Here is a 15693-nt window from a genome sequence, read left to right as displayed (position 1 = left end):
TAGATCAAACATTGTTTTGGTTTGATTTGGCCCACCGATTTAACTATCGGTTCACAGAGTTTTAATTGGTTTTTTTGGATTTTTAAGGTTTTTAAAAATCCAATTTTAGTAGCTAATTTAGATCGGATTGTCAGCTGGTTTTTAATTAAACCGATTTAACCAACTGGTCTAATCTGAGTTCTAAACATTACTGCAAAAATAGCATACTATGAATCAATTAGTAAGTCTTATATATTTGTTTAATTGTTTATTTTAGTTATTTTTTTAACTTAATTTAAATTAGTAACACAATTGTTTCTTTTCTCAGTTGATGGAAAAGTTTTTGAAAAGAAAATCCGCCTCAACATCTGAGACTGAGAGTAATTTGGATGATTTGCCATGGGATCCTGCTAAACGGAAAAAGATTTTGGAATATCATCCAAATCAAAGAGATGAGGTAAGACGCAAGTATCTTGATAGAGGTCCTTGTAAGCCTTATGGTCATAATTTTCCAAAAAAGATGATAGGAAAATCATTAAGAAGATTTAATCCAGCTTGGTTTGATCAGTATGCTAACTGGCATGAGTATAGCGTATCGAAAGATAAAGCCTTCTGTTTGTGCTGTTACTTGTTTAGAGATGATATACAAAAACAAGGTGGGAATGATGCATTTGTGACCGAAGGTTTTTCTAGTTGAAATAAATCTGAAAGATTAGCTTCTCATGTGGGTGCTATGAATAGCTTTCATAATATTGCTGTTAAGAAGTGTGATTCTTTGATGAATCAAAATCATTCTATTGAGCATGCTTTTTATAAGCAAGATGATGTGGCAAAAAATGAGTATCGTATTCGGTTAAATGCTTCAATTGATGCTTCTAGATATTTGTTGCGACAAGGATTATCTTTCCGTGCTCATGATGAGTCAGTAGAGTCTGATAATAAAAGGAATTTCAAACAACTCTTGAAATACACAGCAGAACAGAACGAGGTTGTAGGTAAGGTTGCTTTGGAGAATGCTCCAAAAAATAACCAAATGACTTCTCCTCCGATTCAGAAGGATATTGTATACTGTTTTGCAGAAGAAGTTGTGAAATCTATTATAGAAGAAATTGATCATGGTGATTTTGGTCTATTGGTGGATGAATCTGCTGATGTTTCACACAAAGAACAAATGGCTGTTGTTTTTCGGTTTGTCGATAAGATAGGAACAATCAAAGAAAGATTTATTGGTGTTGTTCATGTAAGAGACACATCTTCCTTGACTCTCAAGCATGCTATAGATGATTTGTTTGCTAAGTATGGATTGAGCTTGAAAAATATAAGAGGTCAAGGTTATGATGGAGCGAGTAACATGAAAGGTGAATTTAATGGTCTCCGGTCTTTGATTCTAAGGGAAAACAGTTCAGGCTATTATGTTCATTGCTTTGCTCATCAACTTCAGTTGGTTATAGTGGCAATTGCAAAGAAACATTTTGAAGTTGGTGATTTTTTCGATAAGATATCTACAATGTTGAATGTTGTTGGAGCTTCGTGCAAATGAAAAGATAAGTTTCAAGAAATATACCGAAAAGAAATTGAAAAAAAAATCAATGATGGTGAAATTAGCACAGGGAAAGGAAAGAATTAAGATCGTTCTCTTCCAAGGCCAGCAGCTACTCGTTGGGGTTCTCATCATAAGACATTGTTCCGCTTGGTCGAGTTATTTTTAATAGTTACTAAGGTGCTTAAATTTATTCAAATCGAAGGCATTGAAGACTCGAAGAAACGTCAAGCATATGGTCTTGCTAATTATTTGCACACATTTGATTGTGTTCTATATGCATTTTATGTTGCATATCTTGGGGCTAACTGAAAATTTATCCATGGCTTTGCAAACAAAAGATCAAGACATTCTCAATGCTGTTTCGTTGGTCGAATCTACAAAGCGAGAACTACAGAAGTTTAGAGATGATGGATGGGACTCACTGATGGTTAAGGTTCATTCTTTTTGTAAGAAACATGACGTTGACATGGTCATGATGGAAAATGAGTTTGTTGATTTCAGAAGGCCAAGAAAGAGAACCAACACAACCAATTTACAATATTACAAGATCAGTTGTTTTAATTTTGTTCTGGATTTGCAGCTGCAAGAGTTCAATGATCGTTTTACTGAAGTAAACACTCAACTCCTTATTTGCATGGCTTCTTTAAGTCCCACAAGTTCATTCAAGCAGTTTGATAAAGATAAGTTGATGAAGTTGGTTGACTTCTATCCAGATGATTTTACTTCTGTTGAGCGTTTTTCTCTTGAGCAGCAATTTGACATCTACATTGACAATGTAAAAGAGGATAAACGATTTAGTAATTTGAAAAGTCTTGGAGATTTTTCGCGTCTGATGGTGGAAACACAGAAACATCTTGCACATCCTCTTGTTTACAGATTATTGAAGTTGGTGTTGACTTTACCAGTTGCTACAGCAACAGTTGAGAGATGTTTTTCTGCAATGAAGTTTGTGAAAACAACTTCTCGCAATGGAATTAGAGATCAATTTTTAAGTGATTGTCTTGTTTGTTTTATTGAGAAAGAGTTGTTTGAATCGGTTACAAATGAAACAGTGATGAAGAGATTTCAAACCATGGCTCAACATAGAGTATGCTAGAGTATGCTTGTAAAGTGGTTTATGCCTGAAAAAAATTTCTGGCTCCGCCACTGCTCTGAAGCCTCTCCGGCGAGTGGTCCTCATTGTTCTGTCTTTCTGGGCTTAATTGGTAGCCGGTGGTCACGACTCTGAACCGTAGAGTCTCGATCTACTCTTCTCCGGCAGTGGCGACGTGGTTGAAGCATGACATCGAGGTGGGTTGGCGTCTGGGCGTTCAAAGCGGCAGAGATGTTTGGACTAGCAAATACAAGTGGATCTGAACGCTTGGGGACGGCGGTGGATCCCAGCGGAAAGCTTTTCGACCTTGACGATGCTGCTCCTGGATGTAGATCTTGCTGCGAATCTCGATGTTGAGTCTTCGGAGGGAAAGCACTGCGAGCCAGAGGACGATGCGTCGGTTAGTGACTCGACCTTCGCGGGCTCAGGCAGAATACGGCAATGATGACTGGTGGGTTCCTGCCCTCACCGTGTCAATCCGTGAACTGGAAACGCCTTGAGATCTCCTCATTTGACCGGATTGAAGGTAGATTTTGAGGTAAGCAATTGTACCCGAGACTAGGTCTCGCCTCGGCGTGGCTTCTCCGGCGATGGCCGTAGGGACTTCGTGAGCAAGCTTCGCTGGCATCGGGAAGAAAGAGTAGAGATTTGGTGAAGCGAAGTGCTCGAAATCGTAGATCGGAGTCGGTTCTCCAGTTTTTCAGAGAATAGAGGCAGAGAGACGCAAGCTCTCAATTCGGAACCGCCGATAATCGGCGACGTCTTGCTCCGGAGAGACCTTAACATAGTCTCAAATTCAATTCCTGTTTTGTAATTTACGGTTCGGTGTTGTAAACCCGGTTCGATCTCCGGTTTGGGTTAATTTGATTAAATAATATTTGGTTAACAAAAAAAAAGATTTGCACATGGAACGTGGTCCAAGACTAACCATTAACTCCAGAACCTTTAAATAGTTCCAAAATATGCCTCCTTTTAGTTTTTTTAAACGGAAGGTCCAAAATTGCCGTCTCCAAAACATAGATTGAGAAGAGCCACAAAAAGGATTACAAACTAAAAATAGTAAAATACAGCTGCCTATAAAGAATTCCAAAACAAGGATTGTGTCACGTGTGTGTGTGGTGTGGTGTCAACGCTTTACGGCTAACAAGTAACAACCACATCCTTCACTCATTCTCTTTGTATCTCGTCCCCACACTTTTGTTTACTTTGTTTTATTCAAAATACTCTTCAAATGGTCCAAATGCATCTAATTCTAAATGCTAAGAAAAGGTAACTTAAAATATTCGGAAAAAGTTGAATATTAAAAAGCTTATAACAGGTCATGAACATGGTTAACAGTTTAGATTGCTAACTGTTAAAACACTAGTTTATAAATTATTATTAAAAATTTGCTAAGAGTTTACAAAGAAACAACTTTAAACTTAAAAACAGAACATAAAGACAAATGGGATCTAAGATCGTACGGTGAAGATCAAAAGTCAAATGTGTCGGATCCACCGAAATAAGACCATTTCCCATCCTTGCCGCAGCCGCCGCCACCACCAACCGCTGCTTCATCGCAGTAGTAAACGCCTAAGTCATTAATCGCTGCAGTGAGAGCGTTTGTGGACGTTTCCATGGAAAGGTAAGGCATGTTGTCGAATGAACGAGCAAGACAAGATGCAGCTAGTTTCTCATTTCCCTTATCACCACCACCACCAGCCTTGTGAACCGAAGATAACTCCTCAGCTCGGTGTTTAAGAGTCTGAAACATTAGCTCAGGCTCGTGTTGCATCGCTCTAAGCACATCCGCAGAAGATTGGCCCATCACAGCACGAGTCACCGCGAATCCATGAGGTCCATCGCTCTGCAAAACCCGAACCACGCTTGGTCCACCAAACAAATTGTGTACTCCACCAAGAGCTTCCTCATAAGCCCCACCAAGAAACATTCCCAAATAGTATCTCCCGCCACCATTGTTGTCCAGCTCGTGCAATGGCAAGCTAGACTCTCCTCCTATGAACTTGTTGATCTTCCCGTCGCTGTCACAAGTCAAATCAGATAAGATCCCTCTCGCCAAAGGCCTTTGATCAAGCTTATGGATTGGAACTATAGGAAACAGCTGATCAATCCCCCAGAAATCAGGAATCGAAGTGAAAACCGAGAGATTAACATGGTAAGTAAGAACCGGATCCGATGCACCAATGGCTTTAACCACCCACTCGCATAAACCATCAACACCAGCTAACTGTTCGATGCTCAAGTTACCTTCTTTAAACCCTTCAACACATCTCTGTTTCAGCTGATCAACGTAAAGCAAACAGCTTTCTCGATCACCACGCATCGCAGCACCGTAAAGATTCTCGTAATCACCTCGAGCTTCCTCTGAGTAGCCTTCAAGCAAGAACTGAACATCACTTGGGGTCTCATGTTGTTGACCAGCTGAGACTGCTTCAAAGATCAACACTGAATGATGAGAGACAATGGCTCGACCACTCTCGCTGCAAATCACCGGATGCTTCACGGATTTCGAATCGCAAACGAACCTAATTGACGAAACAACAGCTGAAGCATACTCCTCGAGACTGTAAGCAACAGAGAGATCCGATTCACCGGATTTAGACCCGTCGTAATCGATCCCTAACCCACCACCAATGTCGATTACTTCCATACAAGCACCGAGACGGGTAAGCTCACAGTAAAGCTGCGCAGCCTCAGCAACACCGTCGGAGAGCAAAGCCGTTGATGGAATCTGTGAACCGATGTGAAAATGCAGAAGCTTGAGGCAATCAAGCATACCAACTTGACGAAGCTTACGAACCACACGAACGATCTGGACAGTGGTCAAACCAAACTTGCCTTTCTCACCAGAAGTGGAACCAAAATGACCTGAGTGTTTCGTTCTCAGCTTGGCTCGTAACCCAATCACAGGCCTCACGTTCATCTTCTTGCTCAAATCGATAACCAATTCAAGCTCTTCTTCTTGCTCAAGAACAATCACTGTGTTTAATTCAAGCTTCCTCCCAAGCAAAGCCAATGAGATATACTCAGAGTCTTTGAAACCATTACAGACGAGAAACGCATCAGGATTACCTTTACACAAACAGCTCATAGCGAGAAGGATCTCAGGCTTCGAACCAGCTTCCAAACCAAACCGGAAACTCGATCCGAACTCGACGATATCTTCGATGATGAATCGATCCTGGTTACATTTCACCGGAAACACACCTTGGTAATGAGAATCGTAGCCTTGGGTCTGGATCGCGAAATCAAACGCCGATTGTAAACACTCGAGTCGATTCTTCAGAACGTCAGGGAACCTGACGATGAGAGGAAGCTGCAAAGCTAAACCACCGGAGGATTTCGGATCCGTAGCTTTCTTAACGACCTTCATCAAATCGATGTCTTGGTGAGGCAAAGTGTTTGAGCCGTGAGGTCGAACGGAGATGTTGCCCGAGGAATTCGCGGCGAAATACGGATCTCCCCATCCGTCGATTCGGTAAAGCGAGGCTGAGAGCGACGGAGACCAGTGGCAGGTGGTGTCAACAACGGCGGCGGAATTTGGCGACGCCGGGATGAAGACGCCGGAGCAGTCACCGGGAAAGGCATCGACGGGGGTATCAACGAAAGCTAGAGCAGGCATCTTCTTCTTCTTCCTTCAGCGACGATCACAATTTAATAATAAACGAATTTTTTCGAAAGCGAGAGCAAAATTGGAGAATCAATTTTCAATCAAAAATGAGAAAACTGAATCTGTAATTTTCTTTCCACAGAATTCGTGAAGATTGGGGGATTTTGAAACCCGCCGAGGCAAAAGAGCCTCGGGGCTATAACCCCCTCAAAAGAAGCAGAAGGTGAATCTGTCACCGCCGTGAAACCCGCCTTTAACGACCCGACCCGACCCGAAACTCTCCACGATGAACGTTCAGGAGAAGCTTAACAATTTGGTGAAAACAGAAATGGAAAATTTTCCAAATCTGAAAATCGGCAACAAAACTATTCCCTGAAAGATTCCCTCAACATGCAAAGGCACAATTTTTAAGAAGGTAAAATTGAAAAAGAAAACTGAGGGAATAGAAAAGGAAAATGAGGATTACTAATTTTCTCGGGAAAATTCCAGGGAATAAAATTGAGGAAAATGGGGATAGTATTGGAAGAGAAGATTAGCGGCTGAAACAGAAATGGAAATGAGCGAGTTTTGCATGAAGGGAGATGCACGTTTATATAGGAGAAGGTGAGATTTTAAGTGAGGATGGATTTGGGCTTGGGCCCTATTTTGAACACCACTTCCTGTCCACCCAAAACTTTAATTCATTTATTCAACCGAATATTTAATACAAAATTTACTAGTTATTAACTAAAAATTTTGAAATCACTTGACTTTGTGGCACAAGGCTTCCCACTTTTGTTGAAAGTTGAAACCCCTTTTCGAGAAAGAACGTGAATAAATTAGATTAATCTTAGACCCTTTTAATTTAAGATGCTCTGTTTATGTTTGGCCTCTGTTTTCTGAGCCTCTGTTTTGAGAACTTTTTGCTTTTGTTTTCACCATGGTGGTGTTTATGTTTTGTTTAAATTTTTGTAACAAATTGAGATGACAAAAAAAAGTTTTCATACATAAATTTATAAAGTTATCTTCAAAAAACCCATACTTTCATCACTTTTTAACCACTTCTGTAATTCATGATTTGTTCAATTAATAAGCTATCTATCTCAAAGCCAAAAACTGGAAGGCACAAAAGATTTAATAATCTCATCTTAACACTCAAAGATGGTTTCAGAAGTAAACTTCTTTACAAACAAAATATCATCAAGTTCCTCAAGACATATGCAAACAGTATAAAACATTGCCAATCTCGTTTATTACCGAACCAAACAATGACATCAAGCAACCACCAACCAAGGAAAACGGAGATGGCAGCCGATCTGCTTCCCAGAAAAAATTCCAAGAATCCACAAAATATTGGCTCCCGATACGACATACCATAAGGAAGTACCTGGATTTCAACATCTTATATTGTGTATCTCATTCTGCTCTGGACTGACCAGCTCGAGAGGATAAGATAATGCCTACAATAAGACCGTAGAGAGCAAGTGCTTCCGCGAAGATAAGGATAAGAATCATCCCAACAAAGAGCTTAGGCTGCTGAGCATTTGCCCTGAGACAAAAATTCCACAAACCGAACAAGTCAAGTTCAATTCAACACTATTAACATTCTCCCGTGAGGATGAGGAACAAACCTGACTCCAGCATCTCCGACGATTCCAATAGCCATTCCAGCCGAGAGACCAGCAAGACCACAAGCAAGACCAGACGAGAGGTGTGCGTATCCATCAAAGAGGTAGTAAGACTTAGCCTTGGGGTTAATACCGGTACTGATTATAACAGCAATAATCAGTCCATAAATACCCAAAACACCAGCCATAACCACAGGGACAATAGACTTCATCACCAACTCAGGTCTCATCACTCCCATTGAAGCTACACCAACACCACTCTTTGCAGTCCCATAAGCAGCTCCCATACCTAACCCAATCCAAAATCCACATTCAGGTTAATCCTTATATGCAGCCATAAAAATGTGTTTCAAGACTCGGGCAATGTAATCAAATAGCGTCAGATAAATCAACACCTAAAACAAGAATATGATTTAAAACTCCCATACCTAAGCCAATCCAGTAACATTCATGTCACGGCCAAATCACGATCCTTGTATGGTAAACAAATAGTGTTTTGGAAATCAATACCTAAAAGCAGAATCCTCTCTAAAGTAAAATTTCCCATAATACATACATGATGGTGAAATATGAACCATAGCCATTAACATTCAGGTTAATATGATCCTTCCAAGTCTCAGTTAATGTCAAACAGGATTAAGCTACACAAATTACACAATCCATACATACATGATGGTGCAAAAGCAATGTTCGAAGAGATAATTATGTGGATACAGATCGAACCAAAAACACTAATCATTCAATCAATTAGGCACACGACTCTTCTAGAACTATGCACGAGTAGCAATTAAAAACATAGGAATTGACAGAGACATTCATCTCTCTCCGTGATTCGCTAAGCAATCATATGAATCTCATTCGGTTTCCAGAAAAAAAAAAAGGAACACGCTTAGATCAAATGGATTGACACGAGGATACTAGATGAATTGAAGAAGACGGATCGAGTGAGATTCGAATTGAGAAGAAGCAATGCTTACAGGAGAAGACCAGGGCAGCCGCCGCGCCAAGGAAGCCGAAGAACGGAGCAGTTTCATCGCCGCTGAACGTAGACATCTTCTCGGATCTTAGACCGGATCGTTCAAATCTTGGGAGAGAGATTTGGATTTTGTAGCGACCTCTGTGATTTTTTTGTTTTTTTTTTTTTTTGGGGATTTTCAGATGAGTGGAGGAGAACGACGAACTTGTTGAATCCAGCTCAGAAAGCCCATTTCGAAAAATTCATTTAATAAAACAGAAAATATATATTTTAAGTTGGGCTAGATTTAGAGGTCTTAAATTGGGCTTTGATCCGCGGGTTTGGCCCAAATAAAACTGCAGTGGTGCGGACTTAGGTTCCATAAAATTTATCCAAATAAAATGTGGGTTTTGCGATTCAAATCCGCGTAAAAGTTGGGTTTTTGCAGGTCGGGTCAAAGCGGATCCGCGGGTTTGCAAGCCAACCCGCAAAATTTGATGTTTTCTTGTAAACTTCGAAAAGTGAAGTATTTTGTCATTTTTGATTGGTGGATTTTGAAGTAGTAGTTTCATGGAGTGAATCGAAGCCTACTGGAGTCATACAATTCAGCTATTGGACTTTGTGATAGCTTCATTTCAATGAGATCAAGGAATCATCAAACTAGTATGTGTTTCAGATTCTGTGATTGGATTTTTGAATTAGGAAGAAAATCTGGTCATTGTCTTCCCGGCTAAAAACTAGTATTTTTTTTTAATTTTAATTTCAATTTAATGTCATAAGTTTGTTTTTTTTTTGTTGGTTTTGCTCATCGACTATATCACGGACGTGGTTTTTCTTTAGAATCGCTTAAATCTTGAATTGACAATAAATAGTTTTGCTTGAAAATCACATTTTTTTGTACGCTGGACTAAACAAATAAGCTTTCTTTATCTTTTTTTTTATATATATTTGTGAATGTCTTGTTGCTTGTATTTTGATGGTTATTTAGCTTAAACTACTAGTTTTTATGTGTATCATTATTTGTAATTCATTTATTTCTTTTTCAAAACTAAGTGTCTATTTTTACCGTTAAATTGATTTTTCAAATCTTATGGTATCATAGGGTTAGGAGTTTTGTATAAGAGGTTTATCGAATTCATTTGTTTGTTTATTGAATTTGCTTACACAAGAATTTCTTTAGTTTTGTTTCTTATGCATATTGTGATTCAGTTACGAATAAAATTTTATTCTCCTCTTGTAGATTTTTTGGTACTATAAATCTAAATGTCATAAGAACTTTAAGATGAAAAAGAAAGTATGAACCCGCGGGCCAGCCTGCAAAACCACAGAATATAGGCGGTCGGGCTTGGACACATCAATTTGAGATTGCAGCTTATGATGGGCCAGTCCGCCAGACCTGAAAAAAATTAAATTCGCATCGGATTTGGCTATTTAGACGCGGGTTAGCCCGTTTGACATCTCTAACTAGATTCTCAAACGGTCCAAATAGAGATTTTGTGGCCCGAAGAATTAACCAAACGTTACCTCGATTTCGGCATCCAGCATTCCAAACTATATCAATTATTACTTAGGCAAACAAAATATCTGACTTGGTCCAAGATATATTCTATAATGGTTCGAGGTCTTTATAGAGATCGCAGAGGGGGTTCATCATCATGACTCAAAGACTTAATTTTAGACAGATCTTTTTCCAGCTTTAATCACACTTCGCTTTATGTGCTCTACTTGTAATTATCTTTTCGAGATAAACTTGTACTCATTCATATTTGATTAATACAAAATATAATTTCTTCAATATTTTTACGATCGATTCAAAGATAAATTTGGTCCATCATTATAATACCCTATTCCAAAACCTCTACACAAATTTATGAGTGGAATTTAGCATCGACAATACTCTCTTGTATAATAGAGTAAAACAAAAATATTGTGACTTTGGGTCAGGTCGTAATTGGGTTGAAGTCTCGAATCTTAGCCAATTTTGCTGATCTATACTACTCTCTCCGTTTCACAAAGAGTGTCGTTTTAAAATTTTATTTTTGTTTCACAAAGAATGTCATTTTATATTTTCAATGCAAAATTTTAAACAATATTCCAGTTTTAACCCTATTAATTTAATGTATTTATTAGATAAAAACAAATTATTTAATGTATTAATAAGGGACAAAGTTGTACTTTTAATAATTTTCTTAATATGTGTGAAAAATATTAGAATGACACTCTTTATGAAACGGATGGAGTATTAAAATAGAGATGAGCCTAAAAACCTCAACCCAAAAAAAACGAACCGATAAGTAATTCAGTTTTGTTATGGTTTAATCTAAAGATCTGTTTGGTTTTTTATTTTCATTAAGCTTTTGATTTCGGTTTAGGTTGTTAAAAATCGTAAAACCAAGTAGTATTTTTGGTTTTAAATTAGGTTTACAATAACAGTATTATCTTTTCTACATTGAGCTTGTCTTTGAAGTTTAGTAAATTAAATGGTTTAGTATTTGAGAAACAAGAGCTTTGTAAGAGATATTTTTAAGTTTTAATCAAGTTTAAGAGTTTGTTTCATCTAATTTTTCTTCATTTCTTATTCTCTAATCATGAAATCTCATATTTCCTTCATGGGTTTTGTGGGTTTCAATATGATTAGTGAGTAAACCTTTTTAAAGTTCATGAGTGTGGTAGATTAAGGTAGTTTGATGATTAATCTATGATGTTTAGGGCTTAGTTTTTTTTTTTCCTTATTTAGTGATCCTAATGGTAGACCTCTCTTGATCAGCTTGGTCTAGACTCTAGGGAATTTTATGCACTACAAATATTTGATAAAATTTTCCAAAAAACCAAATAAAAATTTTGCTGCTTAACGCATGAGAATAAATGTTACTCATGAGAATGAATGTTCAAGGAGTGAAATAGTGAACATAACTTATTTATAATTAATGCTTGGTAATGAACTTTTCACAAATGAAAATTTGATTTTGATTAAGTTAATTAACAAAATGATTAATCTCATGAAAATGAAGTAATCTTGTTTAAGTGTTCTAGACTTAAGGAATTTGCTTGATTGTTTGAATTAGCATCATAGATTGTTTTTTAGATCACCCAAAGTTAAAATAACCACATCCAAGAGCTTGCCTTTATCATGTTGCTTAATCTTGTTTAGTTTTTGCTTAAGTTGTTAGCAGCTTGTTTGCTTAGTTTTCTTAATTTGAACAATAGGTGGTTAGATACAAATCAAAAACTGTTTGTTTAGCTTGACTTAAGAAGTTTCTTGTATCCTTGTTGGTTCAAACTTAACCCATAATGGATTGATACTTAGGCTCTGATTAGTATGGACTGTGGGCTGTAGGCTTTTTTTTTAGATTTGACTGTAAAAACTTGTACTGTTAAAAAAATGACCGTGGCTTAATAAACAAAAAAAGCCACAATTGTAAACTTTGGAAAAATCTGTTGATTCCATGACCAAAATACAAAGAAAATGGCTGTAAGTATTTTTAGGAGCAGTTTTTAAACTTTAAAAGCTTTTAAATCAATAAAGTCTGATTGGCTAATTAATGATTTTTAAGACATTATTTTTGTTTAAAAGCCTTTACAGTTATTAAAATCCATTTGCCAATCAGAGCCTTATTATGCTACATAGCATCCAGAGTTAATTGATTTTAGATAGACACAAGAATTCTACTATCAATTTGGGCTGTTGATAAAAAAAAATAGAGAATTTTCCATTGATATTATAAGTATAAAAATTAGTTGATAAATTGCTAGATAATTTGATAAGATAATATGATACTAAATTTTAAAAAAAAAATCTGATAAATAGTTCTATTAAAATGATAAAATAAGAAAATAAGAAAATAAGCAAGATTTAACATCCTCCACTCAATTGTAAGATAAATAGATTAGAAGTTAGAAAAAATTATATATCAAACATCATCCACCATTAAGTTACATAGAAAAAGAATATTACTTATAAAATGTTAAGTTTCATGGGTTTTTGATGTGGAAAAATATTCTTCACATGCCCTCTCAAGATGGTAGCTCTTCTAGTCATTTATTTCGAAAGAATTTCAATATATTATATTTTAAATTAGATTAGTTGGACTATATTTTTGGGTCTAGGTGAGATAGTAGTAGAGTAATGATTAATTTTATGTCAGATCGAGTATTTAGGTAGAATGGGGCAGCGTATGTGTTCCGGTTAATTCTGAGTTCTGATACTATGTTAAGTTTCATGGACTTCTAACTCAAAACTAATTGCCTGATTTGGAGTTGATTTAACTGGTTCATGTAGCTTCACTACCGATTTGGACTTTAAGATTTGTGATACGAATGCTAAATCTCTGTTGGATGTCTCGTTAATCACATACATATGAGCAGATGATGCAACATAAGATATTACGACTATTTCGGTACTAGATGTCACAACCGTGTCGACATAAGTGTCAGAACAATCATGAGTGTCATAGTTTATAAGAAGGTTGACTTGCTCGCATTCCCTTCCTATAAAGAAGGTGGCGCCACGAGAATTTTTGTGATACCTTCCTTGAAACTTCTGCAACGAGTCAACCTCTTCTGACATTGCAGAGTCAACATTTCTTCTTCTTGAACGAAGATACCCATCTATATGCAATGATGCTTCAATGCAGCAAAACGGCCGAATTCTTGTGGCCACCTCTGTTGTAGAAACAGAGTGCGAGCGATTAAACCTTGATATAATTTTTGACCTTCCGGATTGTGATGACAAATATGTTAAAAAAAATTGGTAATGAATGGATTGACCTAAATCTACGTTCCTTCTCTCAATTTCTGATGTGGGATAATATTCTTCACATAACCTAAAACTACCTATATTATTCACTTCATGAGAATATTACCAAACATTAAACTATTTTCACTATATAAGTGGATGATTGAGCATTGTAGTGTCAATATTGTTTCAAGTGAATCAGTTCTATATCATGTGTGATGTATATAGTGAGTCTCTGTTTGAGTCACTGATCTTTTTGAGTCTTTGTTCCCTTCAATATAGAAAAGAAAATGAATATGATGTTGCGTTTTTCAAAATATCAAAAGCATATATCTCAAGAACAATGCATTTAATTTGACTCAATCATTCTTCCTTTTCTTGCAAGCCATTTCTTCCATGTATCATTTTCATGACCAACAAATTTTACATCAGATTTTCAATTTACAAATAAAAAAGGCAATTACCAAATATGGTCAAACTCATTTCACTTCAAGTCCTTACGATGGCCACGAGTATCTCATATACAAGTTGTAAACATTACTTGTGTTTTTAATAAAAGAACATATTTTCATTATTGCACTATTTTTGTATTGGCCTCAAAAGAGGTACAACTATTGTCACTTTTCATGATACATTTAAACTTTTGATTTATTATGTAATTGTTTTTTATAAATTATATAATATATATATAGATATCAACTATTAAAAATTGATGTGGCTTACTCTTCACGAGGTAATTCGCTATAAAGAAGTTTGTAAACGAAGTGTATTGAGTGAAATGTGATAGACTGTATGGATTGTTGATGGGCGGGATAGAGAAGTTATTTGCTGCACAAGTCGTTCAAATTATTGTTATCTTTATGTAGGTGACGTTTACAATCTCACCCTTGATTCATGAACTATATAGAATCAATATTCTCAATATTTCCACAAATGAAGAGCTTGCAGAAACTGATATGACAAGTCATGGTGGAGTTGCTTTTGCTTATCAAGATGAGGATGTCGTATCCCAAAGACCATGCGACTTGACTCAAACAAACATATGTTTGATATGACGAACAAATTCACAGGATAAAAAAGTAAAAGGGTATTGTGCCTTCCAAATTAATTTCACATGCGTTGCAGCGTTGAATGAAAGTATAATATAAAAAGCTTGACGATTAGAAAAACCTTGATATAATCGTATGTTTTTCTATTTTAAACTATGTTGTGTCTAATTTCTTATGTGTTTAGAATTTTTGATCTTGATAATATATAATCATATAATATATATAATATATAATAAAATATATAATTATATATAATATATAGCCAATGAATGAGGGGTTATAAAAAAACTATTAAAATTTTAAGTTTATCTTTGGTTAAATACACAATATAATGAAAAGTTTTAACATCATCAAAATTTCTTTCTTACCGTATTAGTTAACAAAATATGGATCAACCCTTAGGCAAAAATAAAAGAGAATGTAATCGATAATCGGTTGAAAATGGTTAACCATTCGGTTTTGTGTATCAGTTGTTTAAATATCGCAAAACCCTAATTTTCATTCTTATTTTGTTTTTCCACAATCAATGACCCGGTAATTTCTTTCATCAAGGATCATCTGCGCGTCAAGCCGATGAATCTGGTAGTTTCTTAGATTTGCTCTGAGGTTATTGCTCTTTGTCTTGCTTTTACTATGAAAAATTCACTGATCTGTTCGGTTTTCTTTACAGAGTAACCGAGAGCAAAAACGGACCTACTCGTACGATTGAATATTCTAATATATACAGTAACTTATTTAAAACTATAAGGAAATGTTAAATCCAATGTTTGAATATTCTTCATTTCAAAAATGAAAAACCTGATAAAATAAAGTTTAAAGTATAAAACTGAGTATAAGCAAGAGACAAATGACAATAGTTGAATTGAGATTTTGAACGGTGCTAATTATATTCACCATAAAAAAATAAAATTTCAAGGCATGATTTTGAGCCTTCAGATCTCTAAGGCACATGTTGACATTTCATCCGAACCTAGATTGATATTATACCTGTCTAAAATATAAAAAAATATATCTGAATGATGAATACACATTCACTTGCTGAAAATTTAAACTTGAAAGTTTTCATACCTTCTGAATGTTTCAGATTCACTGGTGTGTCTCTACTTAGGCGTTCTAATTTTT

At 36.2% G+C, this 15693-nt stretch overlaps 2 protein-coding genes and 1 pseudogene across 2 annotated transcripts; 1 reads left to right on the top strand and 2 right to left on the bottom strand.

The window, feature by feature from the left end:
* Positions 1-310: 310 nt before the first annotated feature.
* Positions 311-3460, top strand: LOC18025822 (annotated as a pseudogene).
* Positions 3461-3939: 479 nt separating this feature from the next.
* LOC18025821 (arginine decarboxylase) lies at positions 3940-6780 on the bottom strand. Its single transcript, XM_006409364.2, has one exon. It carries the CDS (start codon positions 6235-6237, stop codon positions 4087-4089), a length of 2151 nt encoding a protein of 716 aa, XP_006409427.1. The 5' UTR covers positions 6238-6780; the 3' UTR covers positions 3940-4086.
* A 541-nt stretch (positions 6781-7321) lies between these two features.
* On the bottom strand, positions 7322-9037 carry LOC18025820 (V-type proton ATPase subunit c1). Its single transcript, XM_024160841.1, has 3 exons — positions 8810-9037; positions 7836-8121; positions 7322-7753 (listed from the first exon to the last, which is right to left on the bottom strand). Exons 1-3 carry the CDS (start codon positions 8883-8885, stop codon positions 7621-7623), a joined length of 495 nt encoding a protein of 164 aa, XP_024016609.1. The 5' UTR covers positions 8886-9037; the 3' UTR covers positions 7322-7620.
* Between the last annotated feature and the right edge of the window lie 6656 nt (positions 9038-15693).

The sequence above is a fragment of the Eutrema salsugineum genome, unplaced genomic scaffold, assembly GCF_000478725.1.
Source record: "Eutrema salsugineum unplaced genomic scaffold, Eutsalg1_0 scaffold_11, whole genome shotgun sequence".
NCBI classification, from domain to species: domain Eukaryota; kingdom Viridiplantae; phylum Streptophyta; class Magnoliopsida; order Brassicales; family Brassicaceae; genus Eutrema; species Eutrema salsugineum.
Note: the sequence above shows the minus strand (reverse complement) of the source record. Positions and strands in the feature narration are given on the sequence as shown.

Bases quoted from the DNA above. Each gene is read 5' to 3' on its own strand.
- LOC18025821 (XM_006409364.2), bottom strand. From the start codon at position 6,237: ATGCCTGCTCTAGCTTTCGTTGATACCCCCGTCGATGCCTTTCCCGGT.
- LOC18025820 (XM_024160841.1), bottom strand. From the start codon at position 8,885: ATGTCTACGTTCAGCGGCGATGAAACTGCTCCGTTCTTCGGCTTCCTT. The intron at 8,122-8,809 runs GTAAGCATTGCT...GGATTGGGTTAG, and splicing joins GGCTGCCCTGGTCTTCTCCT to GTATGGGAGCTGCTTATGGG. The intron at 7,754-7,835 runs GTTTGTTCCTCA...TTTTTGTCTCAG, and splicing joins GTCGGAGATGCTGGAGTCAG to GGCAAATGCTCAGCAGCCTA.